The sequence below is a fragment of the Stegostoma tigrinum genome, chromosome 31 (assembly GCF_030684315.1).
Source record: "Stegostoma tigrinum isolate sSteTig4 chromosome 31, sSteTig4.hap1, whole genome shotgun sequence".
NCBI lineage: Eukaryota > Metazoa > Chordata > Chondrichthyes > Orectolobiformes > Stegostomatidae > Stegostoma > Stegostoma tigrinum.
Window position 1 is genome coordinate 2,458,728 of NC_081384.1, and position 22,733 is coordinate 2,481,460.

The window sequence follows — 22,733 nt, forward strand, 5'->3', positions numbered from 1 at the left end:
CTTAGTTCAAACTTTTTAAATAAAAATGTAAAAATCCCCACCCTTTACAGCATTGACAAATTTGAGGTAAACAGGAAAGTAGCTTCAAGATTCCACCAAAAGCAGCCAATATAATTGTGGGATCCCAAGCAGTCAGCTGCTCGACCAACTGAGACTTCGCTAGATTGTGCCCAATCTTGCACCCACATAGCAGAAAATTTAACAGTTGGAAGTTTGACATATACCACAAACATTTTAAGACAGCTGACAGGAGAACCGCACAAGCAGGAGATTGAGATAGAGTTGGATGGAAGATATGCAATCTGCAGTCACATTTACGTACCATGTATTGCTGCTGTCCACCTCCAGAAGCTTGACGCTGTGTTTCATGGTGAGCTTTCACCAAGAGCTGGACAAGTTGAGGAATGACACCACTCTCACGGAGAGGACCATGGTTAGAAGGACACAGTGCCAGGTTACGAACCAATCCAACAGTGGCCTAGCAACAGAAAGAAAGAGACAGAAAATATAAAAACGGCTGAGATAACATCATTCCGAAAGCATGGGGATCAGAGCAAAAAGCCCCTTCATTTCACTTTGGTCGTCGTTTCAGACCGTTCAAAAGTTGCTCCATCCTCCTGTCCTTAACAGACTGAGCTGCTGGTGTGGACAGATACTATAACTGCCTAGTACCCCACTCCGTCCCCAAATAGGGAGCATACAGCTGAGCATAGCCTTCAGGTGAATACATCCAGGATGTACTTAAATCACCTGCACATACCACAGCATTGTAAAAAAGCAATTGTTCTTTGAACAAGAGCAAATCGAGCAACCAGACTGGGTTGAGTTTAGAGAATCAGAATTGCTACAGGGCAAAGAGAGGCCATTCAGCCCATCAAGCCTGCACTGACCCTCTGAAGAGCATTCCACCCAGACCCATGCCCCTCTCACCCTATTTGCATAAACCCCAGCTCAAGCTTTCACAAGCAGGAAAGCAAGTCAAATTCTGCGACAAATTCTTTGCATCATCGCCTCTCTAACACCAGAGTGGTTACACATAGTCCCACCCAGACTGCAGCAGCTCAAGGTTGCAGCTCACAGCCACTTTCAAGGGCAATTAGGAATGACAAAGTTTTTTTTGTCCTGGGAAGTGACCCTTACCCAGAGAACAAATTCTGAAACCCAGGATTGGAGTCACATGCAGGCCAAACTCTGTCGAGGCTGTTTCCTTCTCTCAGGGACATCAACAAACGCGGTTTATCTATAATAATTATGCAGATTTGTGTCTCAGCCATGTCTCTCGGGGACAGACCTCTCTAACCACAACAACTGCATTACAAACCTACTTGGTCACAGTACATTCACACCCGAACAAACTGCCTGGGTAGGACAGGCCCCATTGCACTAACAGCGCACTCATATTTCTCACTAACTACCCACCACCACCACAGCATGGGCACTATGCTACCTTGCCTTCAAATAAGACATTCTGCAGCCCATCTCTTGAAAGCATGGTCACCGTCACACTGATCCCCTACTCACCTTGATCAGTGGCCAGTGGAAGGGCTGATTCAGAAGCCTGATAACTCCAGGGATACCATACTTTAAGCGCACTTTATTCTGGGCAATCTCAGCATCAGGGTGTCGGCTGGTGAGGTGGCGGAGAGCACAGATAGCTGGTTCAGTGATGTCCTCCTTGTCACCTGCTCTCAGTACTGTGTGGACCAGGGCCTCAATGCCTTCCACCTGGCAGACCACCATCTTGTTCCTGGCATTATTGCAGGTCAGATTCGAAAGAATACCAGTAGCACAGGTCAACACATTAATGTCATCTGAAGCCAACAGCTGAACTAGTGTGGACAGAAGAGGATCTAATCCTTCCTGCAGACAAAACAAAACCCTGGATTAGCGAGTGCACAATTCACATCTTCATAAGCAGTTTCGCCTATCCTTCTCTTGTAAGAGATCAAAGTTAGTCATTAAACAAAAATCAGGCCATTCAGTCCACCTAACCTGTGCTGTGTTGCCCGTTTCAGTGACCACATCTCAGCCTGATTGAGACACTGGGCTGTATGGCCTATTTCTGCCATGTCGTGTCCAAATCAACTTCCTATTTCTTATCCTTCCACAGCCTCAGCGAGTCCCATATGAAAATATCCAAGTCATTTCTGATCTAGAGTAATTCCTGTGGCAGTGACAATTACATTCTAACCACACTCTGCATGTGAATAATTCTTATCAATCCAGTAGGAAAATAATACAGCATAAAAAAACCTGCAGATGCTTTAAATCAGGAAACAAAACAGAAATTGCTGGGAAAGCTCAGCAGGTCTGGCAGCATCTGTGAAGGAAGAAAAAGTTGTTGTTTTGGGTCTGGTGACTCTTCTTCAGTTCTGAGGAAGGGTCACCAGACCCGAAACGTTAACTTTTTTTTCTTTCACTGAAGCTGCCAGACCTGCTGAGCTTTTCCAGCAATTTCTGTTTATTATTTACAGCACCTTGTTTTGGGTTCTTCCCAAAAGTGGAAATATTTTCTCCATGTTGATTAGGCTACTTCTGGAATACTGCGTTTAATTCTGGTCTCCCTGCCGTAGGAAAGATGTTGTTAAACTTGAAAGAGTTTAGAAAAGATTTACAAGGACTTTGCTGGGGTTGGAGGGTTTGAACTACATGGGGGACTGAATAGGCTGGGGCTATTTTTCCTACAGCATCAGAGGCTGAGCAGTGACCTTAGAAGTTTATGGGGGCATGGATAGGAGGGAATAACCAACATCTTTCTCCCAGGTAGGGGAGTCCAAACCTGAAAGGCATGGGTTGAAGGGTTTAAAAAAGGGACCCAAGGGGCAACTTTTTCACACAGAGGGTGGAGCATGTATGGACTGAGCTGCCTGTGGAAGTGGTGGAGGCTGGTACAATTACAACATTTAGAAAAAAAGTGTCTGGATGGGTACATGCATAGGAAGGGTTGAGAGGGATGTGAGCCAAACGTTGGAAACTGGGGCTGGATTAATTTAGGATATTTGGTCAGCATAGACAAAAGGGTCTGTTTCCATGCTATGCAACTCTGACTTTATGTACCTCATCCAATCCATTCTTATTGTCAAGAGCTGTCTCAGGTCACCTGGAAGTCTATGTTTCAGCAGTACTGGCACACCCAGACAGAGCACACTAACTCACAAAAGGCCACCAGTTAATGCATTGCCTTCCCCATTATCGCCATTTTCTCTTCCTACTTGTTGAGGTTTTACTCTGCACCAACTTGGAGCTTCAATGCCCTTCCAAGCAGGAGCCATCTCCCATTACCCAGGTCTCAGCTTGACTGCAGCCTGAAGCTTGCTTTGTATGCTGCCCCAACTATGAACCGACAGCTCCTTATTCCCAAATTCACCATCATCTCCTCCAACTCCCACTCCCTCCTAAATCATATCCCATCATCATACAGCCCAGTTACTCTCCCTCAGCTCCCAGTGACAACAGCTACACTTGCACCAATACAATAATGCTGAGACAAACCTGCCTTTAGATCCACAGCTGGAACTTGGGGAAGAAACAAGGAATGGAAGGGAAAACAATGAATAAACACAGGGAGGATAGACAGACTTGGCAGAAACTCTTCTGAAATTAAAACCACTAAACAAAAGGCCAAAAACATTTTTGGTTCTGTAAGGAGGCCCAGCACAAAACCTAATGATGAAGGATGGATGTTCTTGCTATAGAGGGTATGCAGTAAAGGTTTATCAAACAGATTCCTGGGACAACAGGACTGATATATGAGGAGAGGTTGAATGGATTAGGATTATATTTACCAGAGTTTAGAAGAATGAAGGGTATCTCACAGAAACCCACACTAACAGAACTAGACAAATTAGACACAGGAAGGATGTTTCTGATAACAGGGGAGTCCAGGACCAGCAGTCACAGTCTCAGGACTCAGGGAAAACCACTTAGGACTGAGACAGGGAGGAATTTCTTCAGCCAGAGAGTGGTGAGCCTGTGGAATTCACTACCACGCAAAACATTGCACAATTTCAAGAAGGAGTTAGATACAGCATTTGGGGCTAAAATGATCAAAGGGACATGGTGGGGGAGGGGGACGGCAGGAAGAGAAGAGCAGGAAGCATGTACTGGGTTCAACAAACAACCATGAACATATTGCAGGACACAGTAGACCCAAAAACGGTCACCTGATCAGCTAATAAAATGTGAGGCTGGATGAATACAGCAGGCCCAGGAGCATCTAAGGAGCACAAAAGCTCCTTAGATGCTGCTGGGCCTGCTGTGTTCATCCAGCCTCACATTTCATTATCTTGGATTCTCCAGCATCTGCAGTTCCCATTATCACCTGATCAGCTCCTGGGTCTTGTTTTCTGTTTGTATCAAGTTATGAGGCAGACTGCAGTAACAGCAAGATCAGTAGGCATTCCATTTCAGAAAGGACATGGAATTTAGAATATCCAGCATGAGATTCACTTAAACTGTGAAACTAGAGGAGACATTTTCAATACTGGTGTAGCTTTCACTGGAGCAACACAGATGGTTACAGGATGATTATATTAATTTAAAACTGCGAAGGGTTACAATCTAGTGAACAGGAAGTTATTGAGGACAGACGTACAGGACATGTTGTCAAAAGGTTGGTGGATCATTGAGAGGGGGCCTTTGCCCACAGGGAATGTTTGACACAGAGATAACTGTCACTTAATTCAAAAATTTCAGCAGAAGTGTGAAGTGAAGATAAAGGGCTCTGGTTGAAAAAAAAAGTGGAATTAAATCAAAAGTTTTTTTTTACAACTGATGGCTGAACGGACAATTACTGTTCTGGAAACATGCATAGTCTTAATCGCTTGAGACACAACGTACATGATTCAGACTTGAGAAGCCACGACACTGAAATTGGGGCAGAAATACATTTTCAGCTTCCTCCCGGAGACTTTGACACGGTCTAGTTGGCATTGCAGCCTAGACTAACAGGTAAAGCTCTCCCTCAAGAGGCAGAGGGCTATGAGCACGAGTTGCAATGTGAAATGTTGATTATGTTCTCAACGCAATGCCGAGAGAGGGCTGCACCATCAGAGGTTCTGCCTTTCAGGTCATTGTTTAAGATCCCACTTCACTAAACGAAGGAGGGGCTGGGTGTACAGGGAAATATCACAGAATCAAGAGTAATACTGATTCATTAAACACCCGAGAGAGATGCACTTCTCCCGGTATCTGTAGGATCCTGTTACGCACTGATCAGTCATGTTTCCTAAGTTACAACAGTAGCTACACTCGTCAAGTGCAGTCTTGGAACTAGAGAGCCTCACCTGCTTTGTTGCTGCATCAGATAGATTCCTCAGCGTCCAGAGACAGTTCTGGACCAGCCTGGGGCTGGAGCTGCCCAGGTGATAACCCAGAGCCTGCATCCCACCTGTTCAATAAAACACCAACTCAATTCAATGAAACAGGTTTGTACTTTGGAAATCTAAACACACGGTTTGGGGCTTTGACAGCAACAGTTGTGTACTTGTGTAAACTGACAGCTGTTCAGTGATCCACTAGAAGACAAAACAGCTCTTCATCTTCTGTGACCATAGAAACCGGCAGCCCTTTCTCAAATTCCCTCACCAAGCTGTCAACACAAGAGATTATTATACAGATTTTACAGCACAGCAACAGACAATTTGGCCCGAGTGGCACCAGAGGGTAATAAAACACTGCTGCAGCCTCCAACCTTGCATTTTATAAGAACTTAAGGTTCCCCAGATGGAAGACAACAATGCGAGAAAGCTACATGGTCCAAGCTGGAAGTCACCAACTCTGGTCTTGCTGCATTCTGGGATGTATCATGGTGTCCTAGCTCCAATGTCCTTACCACTGACTGCTCAAAGTGTCAGTGTGGCAACTGGCCAATAATGGTGGCCAAAACACAAGTAATCCTGAAAGCTCTGGCAACACCCCCAATTACACAGTTTTAACAGAACATGCATCAACCTGAGACACAATGGAACCCTGGCATTTCGCAGTTTGTAATAAATCCAACCAAAAAAACCAAAAAAAACTCCTGTTAAAATACCAAGAAAGGAACATCCAGGAAGATTCACTGAAAGCAACCAATTCAAACAGAACATGCACAAGGCAGGGAACTGAACACAGGGTGATAAAGAACAGAGGGATAGAGAGAGAGGAATGGGTTTCAGAGACTTGTTACCAGCTTCCACGATTGCCGGCTTGTTGCTTGGACAGACGGACAAAACTTTCAAGACACGGCTTGTGGTCCACAGCAGCTTCTCGTAATTGTAGGTCCTCATGATATGAACAAGGGCATCAGGGCCTCCATTAGCCAGGATAATCAGCTAAAAACAAAAACCACCTCTGGTTACAAATATCCACTCACCATACCACAACCTAAACCAGAGAGGACATATCAGAACATCACTCAACGGTACAATTCACAGGACACATGTACACCTACCTTGTTCGTTAAAATAGAGATTCCAGCTTAAGTGCCTACCATGGCTCAGTGCGTAGCACTCTCCACTCCGAGTCAGAGGTTTAGGGTCCAACTCTCACTAGTATTGAGGCCAGCAACCTAACAGGACAGAGGGACAGCTGCTCCGCTGAAGGTGCATCTCTCACTCGCGATCATAAATGGAAGCCTCATTAGCCCTCTAAGGTGGGTTCAATGAAAAAGGGGAATTTGCCCAGACTCCTGGGCTCTATTTATCCCTCAACCAACCTCACTATAACAGATAGCCACCTGGCCATCACACTACTGTGCATAAATTGGTGCTTCCTGCATCAAAACAACAGCTATACTTTAAAAGTACTGTGCTGCCCGCAAGGCACTTCTGGAAGTTCCAAACAGGTGAAAGAGACTATACAAATGCAACTCCTTTGGTCTGTCAGTTGTTTGTGCTTCTGTCTGTATTTCAATGAAGTGAATTTTCACCAGTGACGAATCACTTTGCTGTGTGCCTTCTCATTTCCTCAGCGAACAGGACCATATCGTGCAGAATTTATGGAGTGAAAGCGAACACTGTGGCACCACAGACACAGACACAGATATTGGTGTGCATCCCACAGGATGTGTGCTCTCCACACACAACCTTAGCACTGCAAACAGCAGGGAAAGGGTTCTGCTTCCAACCTTCTTGAGTTTCATCCATTGCTGGAGAAAAAAAATTTCCAAAGAACTGCTGATGCTGAAAATCAGAAATTGTTGGAAAAGTTCAGGTCTGGCAGTATCTGTGGAGGGAAATCAGAGTTAACATTTCGAGTCCAGTGACTCTGGTTCTGAAGAAGGGTCACTGGATCTGAAACGTTAACTCATCCATGGCCAGGCTTCTCTCACCTTGCTCTCCTGGTTGCCGTAAGCCAGCAGTTGCAGGCAATCCGTGGTGATGGCGAGAAACTTCACATTATTCTTCTTCAACAGAGGAACCATCTTCTGGAGGCCATCAGCCAAACGGACCGCCATCTTTGCCCCCTCTTGGTGCAGAAGCAGATTGTGGAGGGTTGTAATGGCATAGAACAGGATGGATTCAACAGGAGAGCTGGTAAATAAACAGACAGACGAGCAAGACATCAAAACCCATACACAGCAGCTTTTAAAAAGAGGCAGCCAAGTTTTGAAGGCTGTTAAAAATCATCTATAATCCTTAGCTTTGGAAAGGCAGTACTGAACCAAGAGATGCTAAATTTTCTAAAACATTGGTTAGGCCTACACTAGTAACATGTGTCACTCTGGACAGCACACGTTATAAAAAGGTTATTGAGGTATTAGAGAGGGTGTGGAGGAAGAGATATCCTAGAAAGGAACCACGGAGTTAACACGAAGAGACTGAAGCTCAAATTTTTATCCTTAGAGCAGAAAAGCTGAAGGGAAGGTGTTCATAATCAGTAACAGGGTGAGTAAAGTGGAGAACAGTTTCTATTCAAGCAGAGTTAGTAACCAAAATGGACAAATTTGAAATGACTGGGGGAAAACAAGCCAAGCATGACACAGCAGGAACATGACGGCCAAAAGGGTAGTGAAGGCAGGTTCAGGAGCAAGTTTTAAAAGAGAATTAGATAAATAGATAGGGTCAGGGCACAGAAACAGACCCTTTGGTCCAACCAGTCTGTGCCGACTATAATCCCAAACTGAACTAGTCCCACCTGCCTGGTCCTGGCCCACATCTCTCCGAATCCTTCCCATTTAATCGACTTATCCAAGTTCCTCATAAGCATTGTAACTGCCCACATCCACCACTTCCTCAGGAAGTTCATTCCCCACACGAATCACTTTTTAAAAAACCCAAACGGTAACATTTTTTTTTACAAAGGTGACAGGAAAGAGGTTTTTTAAAAAAAACTTGAAATCCCCAATTTTAGGGAAAAGAATTCTATCAATAATCCTATTTATACCCCCCATGATTCTATAAACCTCTAATACAGAAGGTGAACATTTATAGGGATGTAGGAAAACAGAAAGCTGTTTAGACAGTTCCAGCAAAGAGCCAGATCACAGAGGGAGACAGGCAATGAGCTCCATTTGTGTTGCAGTATTTGATAATCCTATGAAAGCTTTCCAGACCTGTGAAAGCTGTTAACTCTGGGGCCCATTTTTCTTGAGAACAAGGGACTCCACAGTGAACTAATGCTTTTTGTAAATTAAAGGCAATCTGATGATTTCATGATCACTTCTACAAATACCACCATTTTTAAAAGAAACATCTCTAGAAACTATTGAATTGAGTTTTTATATTTCACCAGTGATATCTGAGCTCATTTTCTGGATTATCAGTTCAATAACAGACTCACTACATGACTGTCCAGTATGTGACTGCACTCTTTAGCCAGTCTGCCACAGAAAGGTTCTAAAACCAAGTTAATGATCCTAATTTGAATTCTCAGAGACACAAACAGACCAGTTGAATCTGGTGATGCTGAGGATATGCTGAATGGCACAGAGTAAATCCTCAGCTATCGTAATAACAAGAGCCAAGTAACACTGCAATTCCCACAGTGGGCACTTAGACAGTCAGTGACCAGATGGAAAACTGGGATCCCTGCAATACCCATCACTGTAATCTATGTGGACCTAGATTGGATTTAAAATTCTCATCTGGTTTTTAAATCCCTTCAAGTTCTCAACTCTCCCTCTATCTTCACCTTCCCTTTCCCATCCCTACAGCCTTGCCAAAGCTCCAAGCAGCTCAAGGTGGTATAAAAACCCAAAAAAGGGGTAATTGACAGGTCTTTAGCCGTACGGTCACAGCTAGTGCAGTGGTAGGGTCCCTATCTCTGAGGCAGGAGGTCCAGCTTCAAGACCCACCTGCTCCAGAGGTGTGTAAATAACAACATCTCTGAACAGGTTGATTAGAAAATATCCATAAAAAGGCTGGTCCTGGGAATATCACATGGAAATTATTGAAATTTTTGTATATTTTAGCAATGCTTAGAGAGAATATTTTAGTGACTACAATATGAACCTACCCACGTTGAGCCTAATATGTCAAGAAATCAGTACTTCAGGTAGCTATGAAGTAATATACAATTAGCCATTTATTGTTCATCACAATAGAGCCCATCCTCGGCTCAGATGCCTTCTACACATCCCTCTTCACATTAGTCTAAAGTGCCAATGTTATGTGAGCAAGGTGGACTGGTGGCAGCAAGTCTACCAGAGACACCACAGGTGGTTCAGACAGACAGATAGCCAAAGACAACACAAGATGTGAGCTGTGGTTGGCTGAAGATTTAATTTAGTCACAACATAAGACTTAATTCCCACCCTTTCAACATCTATTTCCTCTGGCCCAGCGCGATAGGCAATGCCTATTCCTTCAGCATCTAAGCCCCATTTTCTGGAATGTCCACATAAATCTCTCCACCCTTCAAAAGTCACAATAAAACTCACCACTTAATTTGGGTTTTTGGTTATCTGTCATTTTAAAAGATGGCTTCGCCAAATATTGGTCCCTTACTATTGCAGCAAAGAGCTTTGGAACATTTTTCCATCTTAATGAGATGCTGTATAACCCTGAGCTTTGTACATGGTTTGCAGGAGTCAAATTTTCAAAAAAAAAATCAATTCAGCTGTGTGAACAGTCTACTGAGAATGAGCATTTTATTTGAACTGAAGATACATGACTCAGAACTTAAAGACGAGGAGAATCAAAACCACGAATTCAAGCCAGGAATATCACTAACTGTTTAGGATACCATAGTTCACAGTGCATACGTCTCCTCTTAAAGCCTATAAAAACCTTTCAAAAACAAGGATCAACTTGTATGTCCAGTATAAGCATAAGCAGGATTGTTGGGGCTGGGGGAAATGGGGTAGTGATCTCAAGCTGGGGTGATGTATGTATCATAATCTACAGTAACTGAGCCAAGGTGAAATGTTGATAACTGAATAAAGAGAAAGGTGCAAAACAACCCCCGCCCCAAATTTCAACCAAAGATAATTGTACATTCAAGGCCGAAAAGAAAATAGATCAAGTTATATTGAATTTAAAGGAGCAGACAAGAAAGCTGACTGCAACAGTTCACGCACACTCTTCGCTCTTTCTTAAGCGCCCCTTATTTTGTTCTGAAGGTTCCTTCAACTAAAATGGTGTCCTCTGAACTGATCTGGAAAACTTCTTTCTGAATGGAATTTTTAAAAAGTACTTGTTCATCCTAGATACTCCTGAAATGAAGACCGATAAAGGCCTTGAGTTTACTTGTCAATGAACACATTAAAAAAAGTATCTTTCCACTAACACTACTAAAATTTGCAGTCACCTGCTGACATAAACTAGATTAGGTCACTGTTCCAGAAGAACATACTGATCAATTTTTAATGGAAACCCTTAAGGAAAGAAAAGAAGTACCCAGATGTCACTATTTTGAACTCCAAACTCCAGACTCCAGAAATGACAGTTTCTTTATTTATATTATCCATCTTTCATTACTTTTCAATCTGCTATCTTCTGTCAGTTCAACTGACTTCCCATGATGTTGATTTTAATACTAGTCTTTGAGGAATTCCTCTCGCCTCATGTTTGGGTGGATCAATACAGCTGTTTCTTACTGTGGATAGATGGCACAGGACCTAGTGAACATACCACGGAATCTATGGGTGCAGTTTGGGTCCCAGAATCCCTAAAACATCACAACCATTCCACCATTCCAAACTCCTATGGATTAGACAGTTCAGATGATGCTGTCTGAATATAAAGATTCCCTCTCAGCTACCGACAGTAGCAGCAAAGAAAGAATCAAAGTCTAGTCTGGTGGGGTACCTGAAGCAAAGTCCACATAACAGACCTAGGGACAATGCAGGTTAGCTGGATGTCAGCAGGATTGTCACCGCGTCACGTGCACACACAGCAGCCTCATCTTGCACTGTCTATGTCCAGAGTGGCATGGGGTAGTGTCCCTATCTCTGGGACAGGAGACCTGGGTTCAAACCACACCCCCGTTGCAGAGGGGTGCCACAAGATTCCTGAACAGGTTGGTTAGAAAATAACTAAATGTCACTGGGAACGTTTCAGGGAGGGGTCAGGTGTTGGGGTGTTGCCAAAAAATTCAGACACAGCCGGAGAAGCAAGTTCTAGCTGGCGCTGCAACATACCTGAGCATCCTGACTAGTGCAGGGATCCCGCCTGATTTGAAGATGGCGAGCATGCCGTCACGGTGATGAGAGAAGTTGTGCAAGATGCCAGCTGCACAGCGAACTGTTTCCATGTCGCTTGTATTCTGCATGGTACGGACAACTGCTGCAACCATCTGGGGTGACTGCTCCAGAGCTCGGCATGAAGCATCTTTCTTTGACAGCTGGTTCACTATCATGGTTGCCTTGCTGACAATAACCTATTCCACAAATTGCAGAAAGAAGGGTCAATATTCTCTTGGGCTATAATGACTAGCTTATTGAAGTGAGCACAGGTCTCCCCCAGCAGCCCCACAGTTAATGACCCTGTATAATGTGGAACAGGCAAACAACTGTCATGTATATAGTTACTTTTGGAAGGCAGAATTCACCAAGAAGCATTGAGCAAATAGAACTGCGAATGACACAAGGAGACACTAGACAGGAGATAGAGTGAAAGAGGACCCACAGTCAAGGAGAACAGCAATTATGATGTGAACAGGGGCAGAACATTGTGAAGAGATGCTGATAAATTCAGACATGGGGAAAGACTGCCTTGGATCAAAATTAATGAGGGTAAAATGAAGTCAACCTTGTAGTGAGGCAATTGCTGTCTGAAGTGTAAGAAATTAGGAGGGAGAGAGATTCAGGAACCCAAGGAGAGATGGACAGGAATTATTAAAAACTAGTAGTCAAAGATCAATAAAATATTTGGTCTTCATCTTAAGACATTGGAAATGGAAAGGGTGAACGTGATGTTATAATTATAGTCAGTGTCCATCTGGAGTAACTGCATTCAATCTCAGGACCACGCATTGGGAAGGATGAAGCTGCACTGGAGCAGCAGAATGATCCCAGGCTGGAAAGGGTTAATACATTAAATTGTATCCCGTGATTGTAAATGGTTAAAGAGGTGAACTAATGAAGACGTTTAAAATTGTTATAAGTGTTAATAGGATCGATAGAAAGATACCATTCCCCTTAATTTTCTTTTTGGGGACCATAAGGGCAGGGAGGAGCAACCCAGAACAAAGACGAGGAGAAATTCTATTCACTTGAGGGCCACAGGCATCACTGACTGGCCAGCATTTAAATCGCCGACCCCAGCTGCCCCTTGAGATGGTGGTGGTGAGCTGTCTTCTTGAACTGCTGCAGTCCAAGTCCAGTAGGGAGCCTCACAATGCAATTAGAGAGGGGATTCTAGGGTACTGGAACACTGCCTCAGAAAGCAGTCGAACTGGGTGGGTCCACTGAATATTGGAAATTGAAGGTGCAGAGGCAAAGGTCACCAGGAGAAGAGGTAACATGGAGTTCGAAACAAACAGATCAGTCAGGAACATATTGAATGGCAGAGCAGACAAAGGGCTAAATGAGCTCCTTCTGCTCCAAATTAGTAGGACCCATGAGCCAGGCTGTTCTGGGGTGATTACCAGGGGACATTTCTTCCAGCAAAGTGATTACGAGTGTGGGTCAACTCTAAATTTTGAATGAAGCCAATGCATTTTTGTTAGATTATGTAAATAAAGCCGAAAAGACGGAGCTAAGATACAAAACCAGCAAAGATCTAACGGAATGACAAGAAAGGCATGAGGGGCTTGACAATCTCTTGTTGTCCAAAAGAGAAAACACCTGACCTGGTCCTCATCATTGAGAAGTTTGGTGAGTTCAGGAATAGCCCGCGTGGCAAGCTCTGCATCATCTTGGTAATTGATGAGCTGTACAATGGCAGCTTTCAGCATCTGCGAGGATTCTGACAGTTTCTGCACATTCGTCTCCTGACCAGGGTCTATCTGGGTGGACAGGATACGGGTGCCAGTCTCCAGGGTTTCTGGGAACATGGCAGCACGCACACGTTGCCCACGGGTGGAGGCCAGTTGCTCTTCCATATCTGTAGGAGGAGAGGTCACATTGTGACTACAGGATGGCAATTCACTCAATACACTGAGCTCCAGAAACCCCTCCCTCCACCTTCCATCTGTTGCCCATCTTCAAACATCATTGAACTAAGTGGCTCACTCTATCATTTCAGAGGATAGTTAATATTTATGTAGTTCAGGAGTCACATGTAGGCCAGACCAAGCAAGGATGGCAAATTTCCTTTCCTACAACAATTGATGATAATTACAGATCAGAGTATAGTTTTATATTTTAAATTTATTCATGGAATTTAAACTTCACCAGCTTTCACCAATGGGATTTAAACCAGTTTCTTCCAATTGCTCTTCTAGAGAGATTACCACTACACCACCTCCAATCAGACTGAAATGGACAGGGTAAGGTGAATTGCAATTAAACCAGGGTGATCTGGTTTAGCCTGGGAAGAATGGATACAGTCACATGGCATGTAAACATCTCATCACTTGCTTCCTCCATATTTTGTACTCTCAATTTCCACTGGGTGCTAACATCTCTGCCACTGCTCTGCTCCCAAAGTCATGGCCAAAACCTCCACAACTCTGTCACACCAGTACCACTGATTCCATTTATCCCAAGGGCATCCATTTCCAACAGGAGTTCAACTATCACAAGTCATCTCAACCAGAAGGTGGCACATTCCAGCCCATTGGTGACACTGCTCCCGTCCCTGCTCTGTGGATAAGCCAGTATGGAATATGGAGAGCTCAAATCTCAACTCCAGCAAAAAGACATTGCTGATCACACCAGCTAATCTTAATATTACTACACATCTGGATGCCTAGACTGGTCCTATCCACAGTCCTCTCCCTCTGTAATTATCCAATCAGATCTCGCAAGCAAAGTATAAAATCAACCAGCCACAACTGGTTACTCTCATTCCTTCTGCGCCCACACCTTCCCACAGAAAAGACTGCAGACTCTACACGTACCTGGTATCTGGGTCGCTGTGTAGGTGGTGGTCGTGACTGTGTAACTTCCTTGTTTCAATATTTCTTCATCTTCAGGGTTGCCTTTGCCACTTAGGGAGGGGACACTGGTGTTCATTCCCGAGTGAATGCCAGAATCAATGTAGCTCTGCCACTGAGTCACCTTGCTGACAGCCTCTGCGTCATAACTCTCCATTTTTCACACTGCAATGAAAAACAAAAATGATAAAAAGACTTCAGTATTGGCAGAGACAACCGACCGATCGCTGATGATGATTTGCCCAGGCAAGTTTCAACTGGAAGAGAAGAACTGGCAGTCAGGTAACCATGACAATGAAACACAGCCCCACGCTAGAGTGTTACAATCAGCCACCGTAGAAATACTGACCGAGAAAGAGTGCAAGCCCGCACAACCGAATACAATTCATGGGCAGTGTGTTCCAAAGTGCAGGATGGAGTGACTGAGGAAGACCAAAATCAGGGGGTGGGGGAAATGGTCACATCAAACACGAGGGACTTTAACTTGAGATCTCCAGGCAAGAGAGAGACTGGAGACAGCATGTTTACAGAATGTTCCAGACTACAGCTATCAGAAGGCTTTGATAATTGATTTTTAAAAATTGCATTTAGCATCCGTAACAATTTCAGGATGCCCCAAAGCACTTCACAGGGAATAGAATGTTTTTTCTTAAATCACTGACATAACTTTGAAAGCATGGCAGCCATATGCAAGATTCCATAAACAGGATCACAACCATGACCAAATAACCTGTACTTCCAAAAAACACTTTGGCTGGGACTGGGGAGACCTCCTTTGGTGTTCTTTGAAATAGGGCCATGGGATCCTTCATTCAACTTCAGTTAAAACTGGATCTTCCTCCCGAGGTCTGTTGACCCCTGACTGTAGCAAGGCACCATGAAAGCTGGCATCTGGACCATCTGTACCCAAGACTTGCCAATTCCTCAGCACAATCTTGTACATAGCAGGAATTGAAGAGGTGATTCCCTTGCATCTTGTTCTGAGCAATGCTCACCTAAGGATTATTGAAAGTCACTGAGGTATTTTTAAGAATTACTTCCTTCCCCTCACTGTCATATTTAATTAAATGTTGGAGACAAATTGGCACAGAATGGAGCCCACTGAAGTCTGTATTTACAAATCATCAACTTTTTTCATAAATCATTAGACTTTCAGCTGCTAATACCAGGGTTAGAAAAATACCCTCAGAATTCATACAGCTGTTCAAAAATATTCATGCCGCCAGTCCCAACCCACACACTACAGTATGGATGCTAATTAAAATCCTGTCATTCTCAGCGTTCATCATTTCCTGGGAAAAGAAATCCGTGTCTTCCATCAAATCAATGCAACAGAGAAACTGGCCAGAACGAAAAAAAAATTCACAAATTCCCTGAAACACTTCCAGCTGAAAACAGAGGTTGACCCCTGGTATTCCCACAATGACAGAGTTACTGCCAGGATTGGTAGTAAATGCCAATGGCCATGGCAGATGGTAGAATTTGAATTATATAAAATGAGTCTATTGATGATCATGAAATCAGTGTCAACTGTCAGAAAAATCCATCTGGTTCGTAAATGCCCGTTAAGGAAGCAAACTGCGTACATATGTGACTCCAGACTCACAACAATGTGCGACTCTTAACTACCTTCTGGGCAATAAATATTGGCCTAGCCAGTGACGGCTACATCCTGTGAATTTTTTTAAAAAAGTTTATTGATACTGAGGTTAATACAGTTCAGCTTTGTTAGGTCACTGAGGGAGATTTGGTACAGTGCAGAGCCAGGAAAAAGAACAAAAGACCCAGAGACAATGTAAGGATTTCCCAGGCCCGCCCAGCTTATTACACAAAAGTATTTTCAAATCTGGAGTTCAAGTTCTCGAAATACTATGGAGTTTGAAACTGTTCTTGGATTAGTGCAAGCTTCCTGATTAAATCAATCCACAGACTGATAAATTTGCTAGACAATCAGGGAATGAATCAAGTGACAGCTCACTCAGGGCTAGCATTGGTACAGTGGACCAAATGGTCTCACGTACAATACATTCACACATCAAGATGCACTAACAAATACCACAGCGTAGTCGCCACCGGAACAAAAGCACCAAGACAAAGGCAGTCTCAAATCATCATACCCAATTAGACTGGCTCAACTTCAGAGCCCACTAGAGGCATAAGTTGTCTGTGACTCACTGTGGTTTATGGAATTTGAATACTGACTAAAATCAGGGTTTTTGTCATTTTATCCCAGGCTCATGAGGCAGCTTTTAAAAGATCTCTATTGGTGAGCAAGTCCAAACTTGCCATGTGGGTCATTCTGACATATAACCATACAGCATAATGCAGCATGGAAACAATTACAAATAAGTGCAAAGTTCGAGGGACACAAAAAACCAATAGCCAAAGCTGCTAAATTCCAAGTTTATGCCATTTAATACAAAAAAAATCCATTGTTGTCCTTCCAGTACAATGCCGCTCCATTGAGACTTGGCTATTGCAAATCTTTCAGGATTTGCTGATCACACGCAGCTCTTGGCAATCATTTAGCTAATTCTCAGGAATCAGATGCCAATGGAACTGAATTGAAGTCACAGGACTAAACAGGTCTACTCACACTCCCACAGAAAAACAAAGGGAATATGTCCCTTTCTAGACCAGGCACAGTGAGAAGGAAAGTCAGAGTGATGCACACACGCGTGCGCACACACAGTGCAAATATCACAACTGCTGAAGTGAACATTGAGGCCTCAGAGGCAGAGGCTGACTAATGACAGGAACTGAGTAAATGCTTTGTATTGGGTTGATTAGCACAGTTAGCTGGATGGTGGTTTGTGATGCTGAGTGACACCAACAATTCCCACACTGTCTGAAGTTCCCACAAAAGTCGCTTTCTTAACCTCTTCCCTTGCTTGCTTGCTAGCACAAAAAAAGGTACTAAAATTTATCAGATATGATTTTCTCTTCAAAATGTATTAGAATTCTTTGAGGTTGTAACAAACAGGACAGATAAAGGGAAACCGTTAGGTGAAATATGTTTGAATTTCAATTCAGTGTTTGATAAGGTACCGCACCTTAGGTTACCTAATAAGACAAACCCATGGAATGGGAGGTAGTGTATTAGCACAGACACAGGATTAGCTAATCAATAGAAGACCAACTTAGGATAAGGAGGCAACTTGTAACTAATGGTGTGCCACAAGGATCCGTGTTGGAGCTACAATTCTTTACAAAGGATTGTAATAACTTGGATAACGCAAGTGACTGTTCTAGCATCAAGTGTGCAGACGATACAAAAATAGGTGGGAAGGCAAGTGATGAGGATGACAGAGGCTACAGAGGAATAGACAGATTAACTGAGTTGGCAAAAACATGAAAGATGTAATACAATTTGGGAAAATGTGAAGTCATATAGTTTAAAAGAAGAGAGATACTTGTATCATTTAAATGGAGGAAGACCGCAATAGCAAGGTATTTGGGGGTCCTCATGCACGTATCTTGATAAGCTAGCATCTACATTCAGCAGGGAGTAGAAGACATATGCAGTGTTGATCTGTATTGCACATGGAATGTAATATAAAAATAGAGAAGTCTTGCTAAAATTATCCAAGGCACTAGTCAAACCATAGCTGGAACAGCAAACAGATTAAGCTTCTTATGTGAGGAAAGCTGTGCCAGCAGTGGAAGTAGTCCAGAGAAGATTCATTAGGCTAAATCCAGAGATCGTCTTATGAGGAAAGCTTGAGTAAAGTTGGAGTTTTGAAAAAAGTGAGTGGATCTTATTGGAGCATACACAAATCAATGCTCAGAAGTGTTTCTTACCCCTTGTCAGAGAGTCTAGGACCTGAGGACGTCTTCTGAGAATTCGTCATGCATTGAGGAGGAGGGGGAGGAGGGGGGAGGAGGAGGAGTTTCTTCTCTCAGATGATAGTGAATCTATGTAATTCTTCACCAGAGAGCTGTTGAGGCTAGGTCATGGAGTATATTCAAGGCTGACTGATTTTTAAAGCAACGAGGGAATCAAAAGTCAGGAAAAGTGGAGTGAGGGTTATCAGATCAGCAATAATTTCATTGAATAGTGGAACAGACTCAACGGGCAGAATTACCTATGTCTTAGGTACAGAATATTCCCTATTTTTGACCATATCATTCACAAGAACTTCACTGGCAGAACAGAGATAGGAGCCTGTTGCATGTGAATGAAATCAGACCTTCCCTGGGACCATAAATGCCTGGGTGATTGACAACCTTCTGGTCAAGTTTACCATAAAGCAATTTGTGCTGAGTTACAATTTTTATGTTTCACGAACACTATGCTTAATGGGCTCTCGCTGTCTTTCTCTCTCCCCCCTTCCATGCTGCATTACTGTAGGAACTCCAAAGTATCCTTTTTCAAATAAAGGATTAGCTGGAGCTCCATCAAGCCCCTCAACCTGAAACATACATGATTCCTCAGATAGGGGAGCTTGCCCTGGTATACTGGCCAATATTTGTCTGGTCAGCAGGTCATTTGCAAGGTCAAATTTCCAAGAGAAAAAAAAGGAACCAGATTTCAAAAAATAATCAACCGGGAGGAGGGTGTGTGAAGAATCTTAGGATGTCTTTAAATCATGCAAGCTCCACATACACAATAAAAGGTTCAATCACCATTGCTGCTGTCATGCCAAAGCAAAAGCTGATCTTTAAGTTCCACTTAGCTTGAAGGGTATCCTCAACGCTGGCAGGTTTAAGCCTCACTCCAGCAGGCTAGACTTCCTAAGTCAAGCTGGCATTCAGCTGTTACAGTTAGAGGTGCCACTTTTTGGGTGGTGCGTAAAATAGAGGCTTTAACAACCTGTTGAGGATGGCGTTAGGATCTCGTGACCAACATTCACCCATTATCTAGCACCAAACCACATCAACTGGTCACATCTCATCACTGAGTGTGGGGCTTTCCTTTGAGACCAGCTAAACGAAGGTGGCTATGGCTCAGCAACAATCAATTTGTAAGAAATCACAACTGAGCAGGATGATCAGGCCAGTTGGTCCATCCAGCTTATTCCACCATTCAATTTGATCACAGTTGAACTACTTCTGGCCTTTGCTCTACTTCCGTGTAGCCCACAGGCCCAAAAAGAAAACAACTGCACAACTGATCAATATCTATCAACTTCAGCCTCAAATATTGTTGATGACTGCCTCCACAGTTCTGTGGAAGAGAATTCCAAAGCAGCAAGGAACCTCACGAAATAAGCTCCTAAATTCTGGCCTAATATGGAGGTCCTGTATTTTCAAATGCTTTTCAACCCAGTGAAGCTTCTCTGAACTGATTCAATGTAAACATTTCCCTGCTTAATTAAGGAGATCAAAAAACTGTACACAATTGGATGAATGTCCTGTCCAACTGCAGGAAAATTTTGACTTGTAGCTTCCATGGAAGGATAAGACACCATTTTCCTTCCTAGTCACTTGCTGTATCATCAGGGTGGCTTTTTTCTGATTCAAGTAAAACGGTCACCCAGACCCTGCTGTACTGCAGCACCTTGCAGTCTCTATTTAAATAACAGGCAATTAATAAACTTCAGGAATTTGAAACAAGGATTGTACTGGACAGAATGCAAACAGACTTCCTTCCACCTCCTGGTCTGTTTATGTATCACAAGGAGGTCACTATTTATTTAATGCACGTGTCAAGTGTGCCAAGTATGAACATACATGGAGAAGAAACCCAAATGTTGGGCATTTCCAATGCAGCCTTGCCCATGCCTTCCATTAAACTAACTTAATGCTAGAGGCCACAAGCTGGGATCAGGAAGTGGTCTGAGCACAAACGGACCCAGGATAAAACCCCTAGGCACTGCTGAGCCCATCCATCTCATAGGGTGACAGGTTTCACAGTTCAGAGTTGGGGATGGGCAGGGTAACATACAGGAAACCAGACATGGTTCTCTACTTTCTGACAGTGTCTAGACCCAAAATGTCAGCCTTCCTGCTCGTCTGATGCTGCTTGGCCTGCTGTGTTCATCCAGCTCTACACCTTGTTATCCCGTGGCTCTCTATTGTTGACAGCCCTTGCTACACAGTCTGCCCAGTGTCCAGACAGGAGGTTAACATGAAACTTCAGAGTGACATCTCCTGTTGGTTCGTCTGTCAATCTCACCCACAAAAACGGCATAACAGTAGACATGTGTGTTACAATGGCAATAGTAGAGCACCCAGTAGGCAGGTGGTGGGAGTTGCAAGGGAGTAAAGTCTGCCCTTTGTTGACAATGTTCACAACGCTCAATTCCCAGATTTTAAAAAAGCAAATCCTGCATTAAGAGATAATGGGAACTGCAGATGCTGGAGAATCCAAGATAACCAAGTGTGAAGCTGGATGAACACAGCAGGCCAAGCAGCATCTTTTGAAATCCTGCATTAATACTGCCTACAAGGCACCAGATGCAGGTAAAGTTACAACATTTAAAAAGATATTTGGACAGGCATGTAAATAGGAAATGCTTATAGGGATAAAGGCCAAAGACAGGCAAAACGGAACTAGTTTAGTTTGGGAAATTGATCAATGTGGATGAGTAGGACCAAAGGGTCTGTTTCCACACTGTATGACTCTATGTCACTCTCCATGTCACAGAGAATGTCCCCCCACCCCCAGCCGTCTCCACAACATCCACTCAATATCAGAGATGTTTCAAACTCTGCTCACCCCTAAAGCTGCACAAGGGGATGCCCCGCGTTAACCACCCAAATCTGAGAAGTCCATACAATGCACCACCAACGGAAACGCTGATTTATAATGACAGCAACATCATCCTACACAGCAAATAAACAGGTCAATAATTAAACACATTGACAGGATATGGTTTTAGTGGGGAGTACTGCGAGAAAGATACAGCACAACAGTAAAACACAACGATTGCCTGCTTTAATTTTAATAATCGAATCCGTCTGAAGTGCACCTCCAGGCGATTTGCACTAAAACGTGTTTGATGTGTACAGCGGCTGACACACTGTAAAAGGAAAGCACCCTAGGCAGGAATGCAATTTGCTTTTCCCCTTGGTCAGCAGTACATAACAGGCTCTTACAACAAGCAGAGTAGGCAGCTCAGTGAGGCTCAAATCATCCTGCACAGACCAGTGACATCCCCACCCTCCCCACAGGCTGGGCAGTAACGTCTGGAATACACTCTGGGAGAAGCTGGACTTTGATACAGATCCCAATATGTCCAACCAAAAACATCCAGGGGCCGTGCACTGTTTAAATATTTATAGGTTCAACTCAGAAGCTGATGTGCTGCATTAACTGAACATCCCCGATGGATATACATTAAAAAGAAAATACTGCTCTGGGGGAAGAGAGGGATTTTACAAGAGGGAGGGGCATGATTCAACACAGAAAAAGACCATTCAGTCCCTTGATCCTGCTCCAGGATCATGGCACACCAACATCATCCACCTGCTTTAGCTTCATATGCCTCAAGTGGAAATTTCAGCTTTGAAGTCATTAATCAAGACATCCTCAACTACTTTGTGGGACTGAGTGTCACACTCACATCAACCTTCGTGAGAGGTTTTTCCTGACTTCTACCCTGGAATTAAATAGGTCAGATGGACTTTCCTCAAATAATCTTCTCATTTGGATACCTCTCCATCATTTTCTATAGTACTATTGCCGTGCTAAGTGTGGACAATTGCCCAGGTATATCCTGTACAAAAAGTAGGACAAGTTCATCCTAGCAATCACTCTACTCTCGATTATCAGTAAAAAGTGATGCAAGGTGTCAGTAACAGCGCCGTCAAGCAGCACCTGCTCAGTGACACCCAGTTTAGGTTCTGCCAGGCCACCCAGCTCCAGACGTCATTACAGCCTTGGTTCTAACATGGAACAAAGAGCTGAATTCCAGGGATGAGGTTAGTGTGACAGCCCTTGGCAACAAGTCTGCAGTCAACTGATTGTGGCATCAAGGAGCTCTAGCAAAACTGGAATCAATGGGTCCTGAGATGCTGCTTGGCCTGCTGTGTTCATTCAGCTTCACACTTTGATTCCAGGATAACAATGGGTATCAGGTGGGTCAAACTGGCAGGAATCATACCTGGCACGGAGGAAGATGGTTGACATTGTTGCAGGTCAGTCTTTAATTTGGATAAATGTGAAGTATTGCATTTTGGCAAAACAAGCAGGACAAGATTTATACAAATTAATGGTAGGGCCCTGGGTAGAGTCACAGACGAAACAGACCTAGGGTTTCCAGTTCATAAATCTTTGAAATTTGTGTCACATATAGACAGGGTAGCGAAGGCAGCATTTAGCACAC

The 22,733-nt window shown here is 43.6% G+C and overlaps 1 protein-coding gene across 2 annotated transcripts in view; it reads right to left on the bottom strand.

Moving 5' to 3' along the window:
• LOC125466279 (junction plakoglobin-like) overlaps positions 1 to 22,733 on the bottom strand; it is a 66,999-nt gene that overhangs the window by 13,121 nt on the left and 31,145 nt on the right. For both annotated transcript variants that reach the window (XM_048560576.2, XM_048560577.2), the window contains exons 2-9: positions 14,428 to 14,628; positions 13,216 to 13,469; positions 11,564 to 11,802; positions 7,313 to 7,514; positions 6,170 to 6,314; positions 5,286 to 5,389; positions 1,522 to 1,860; positions 323 to 478 (exon numbers count right to left, since the gene is read on the bottom strand). In XM_048560576.2, coding sequence (XP_048416533.1) covers positions 323 to 478; positions 1,522 to 1,860; positions 5,286 to 5,389; positions 6,170 to 6,314; positions 7,313 to 7,514; positions 11,564 to 11,802; positions 13,216 to 13,469; positions 14,428 to 14,620 — 1,632 coding nt within the window. In that variant the 5' untranslated portion in view covers positions 14,621 to 14,628. The remainder of the gene's footprint in view (positions 1 to 322; positions 479 to 1,521; positions 1,861 to 5,285; positions 5,390 to 6,169; positions 6,315 to 7,312; positions 7,515 to 11,563; positions 11,803 to 13,215; positions 13,470 to 14,427; positions 14,629 to 22,733) is intronic.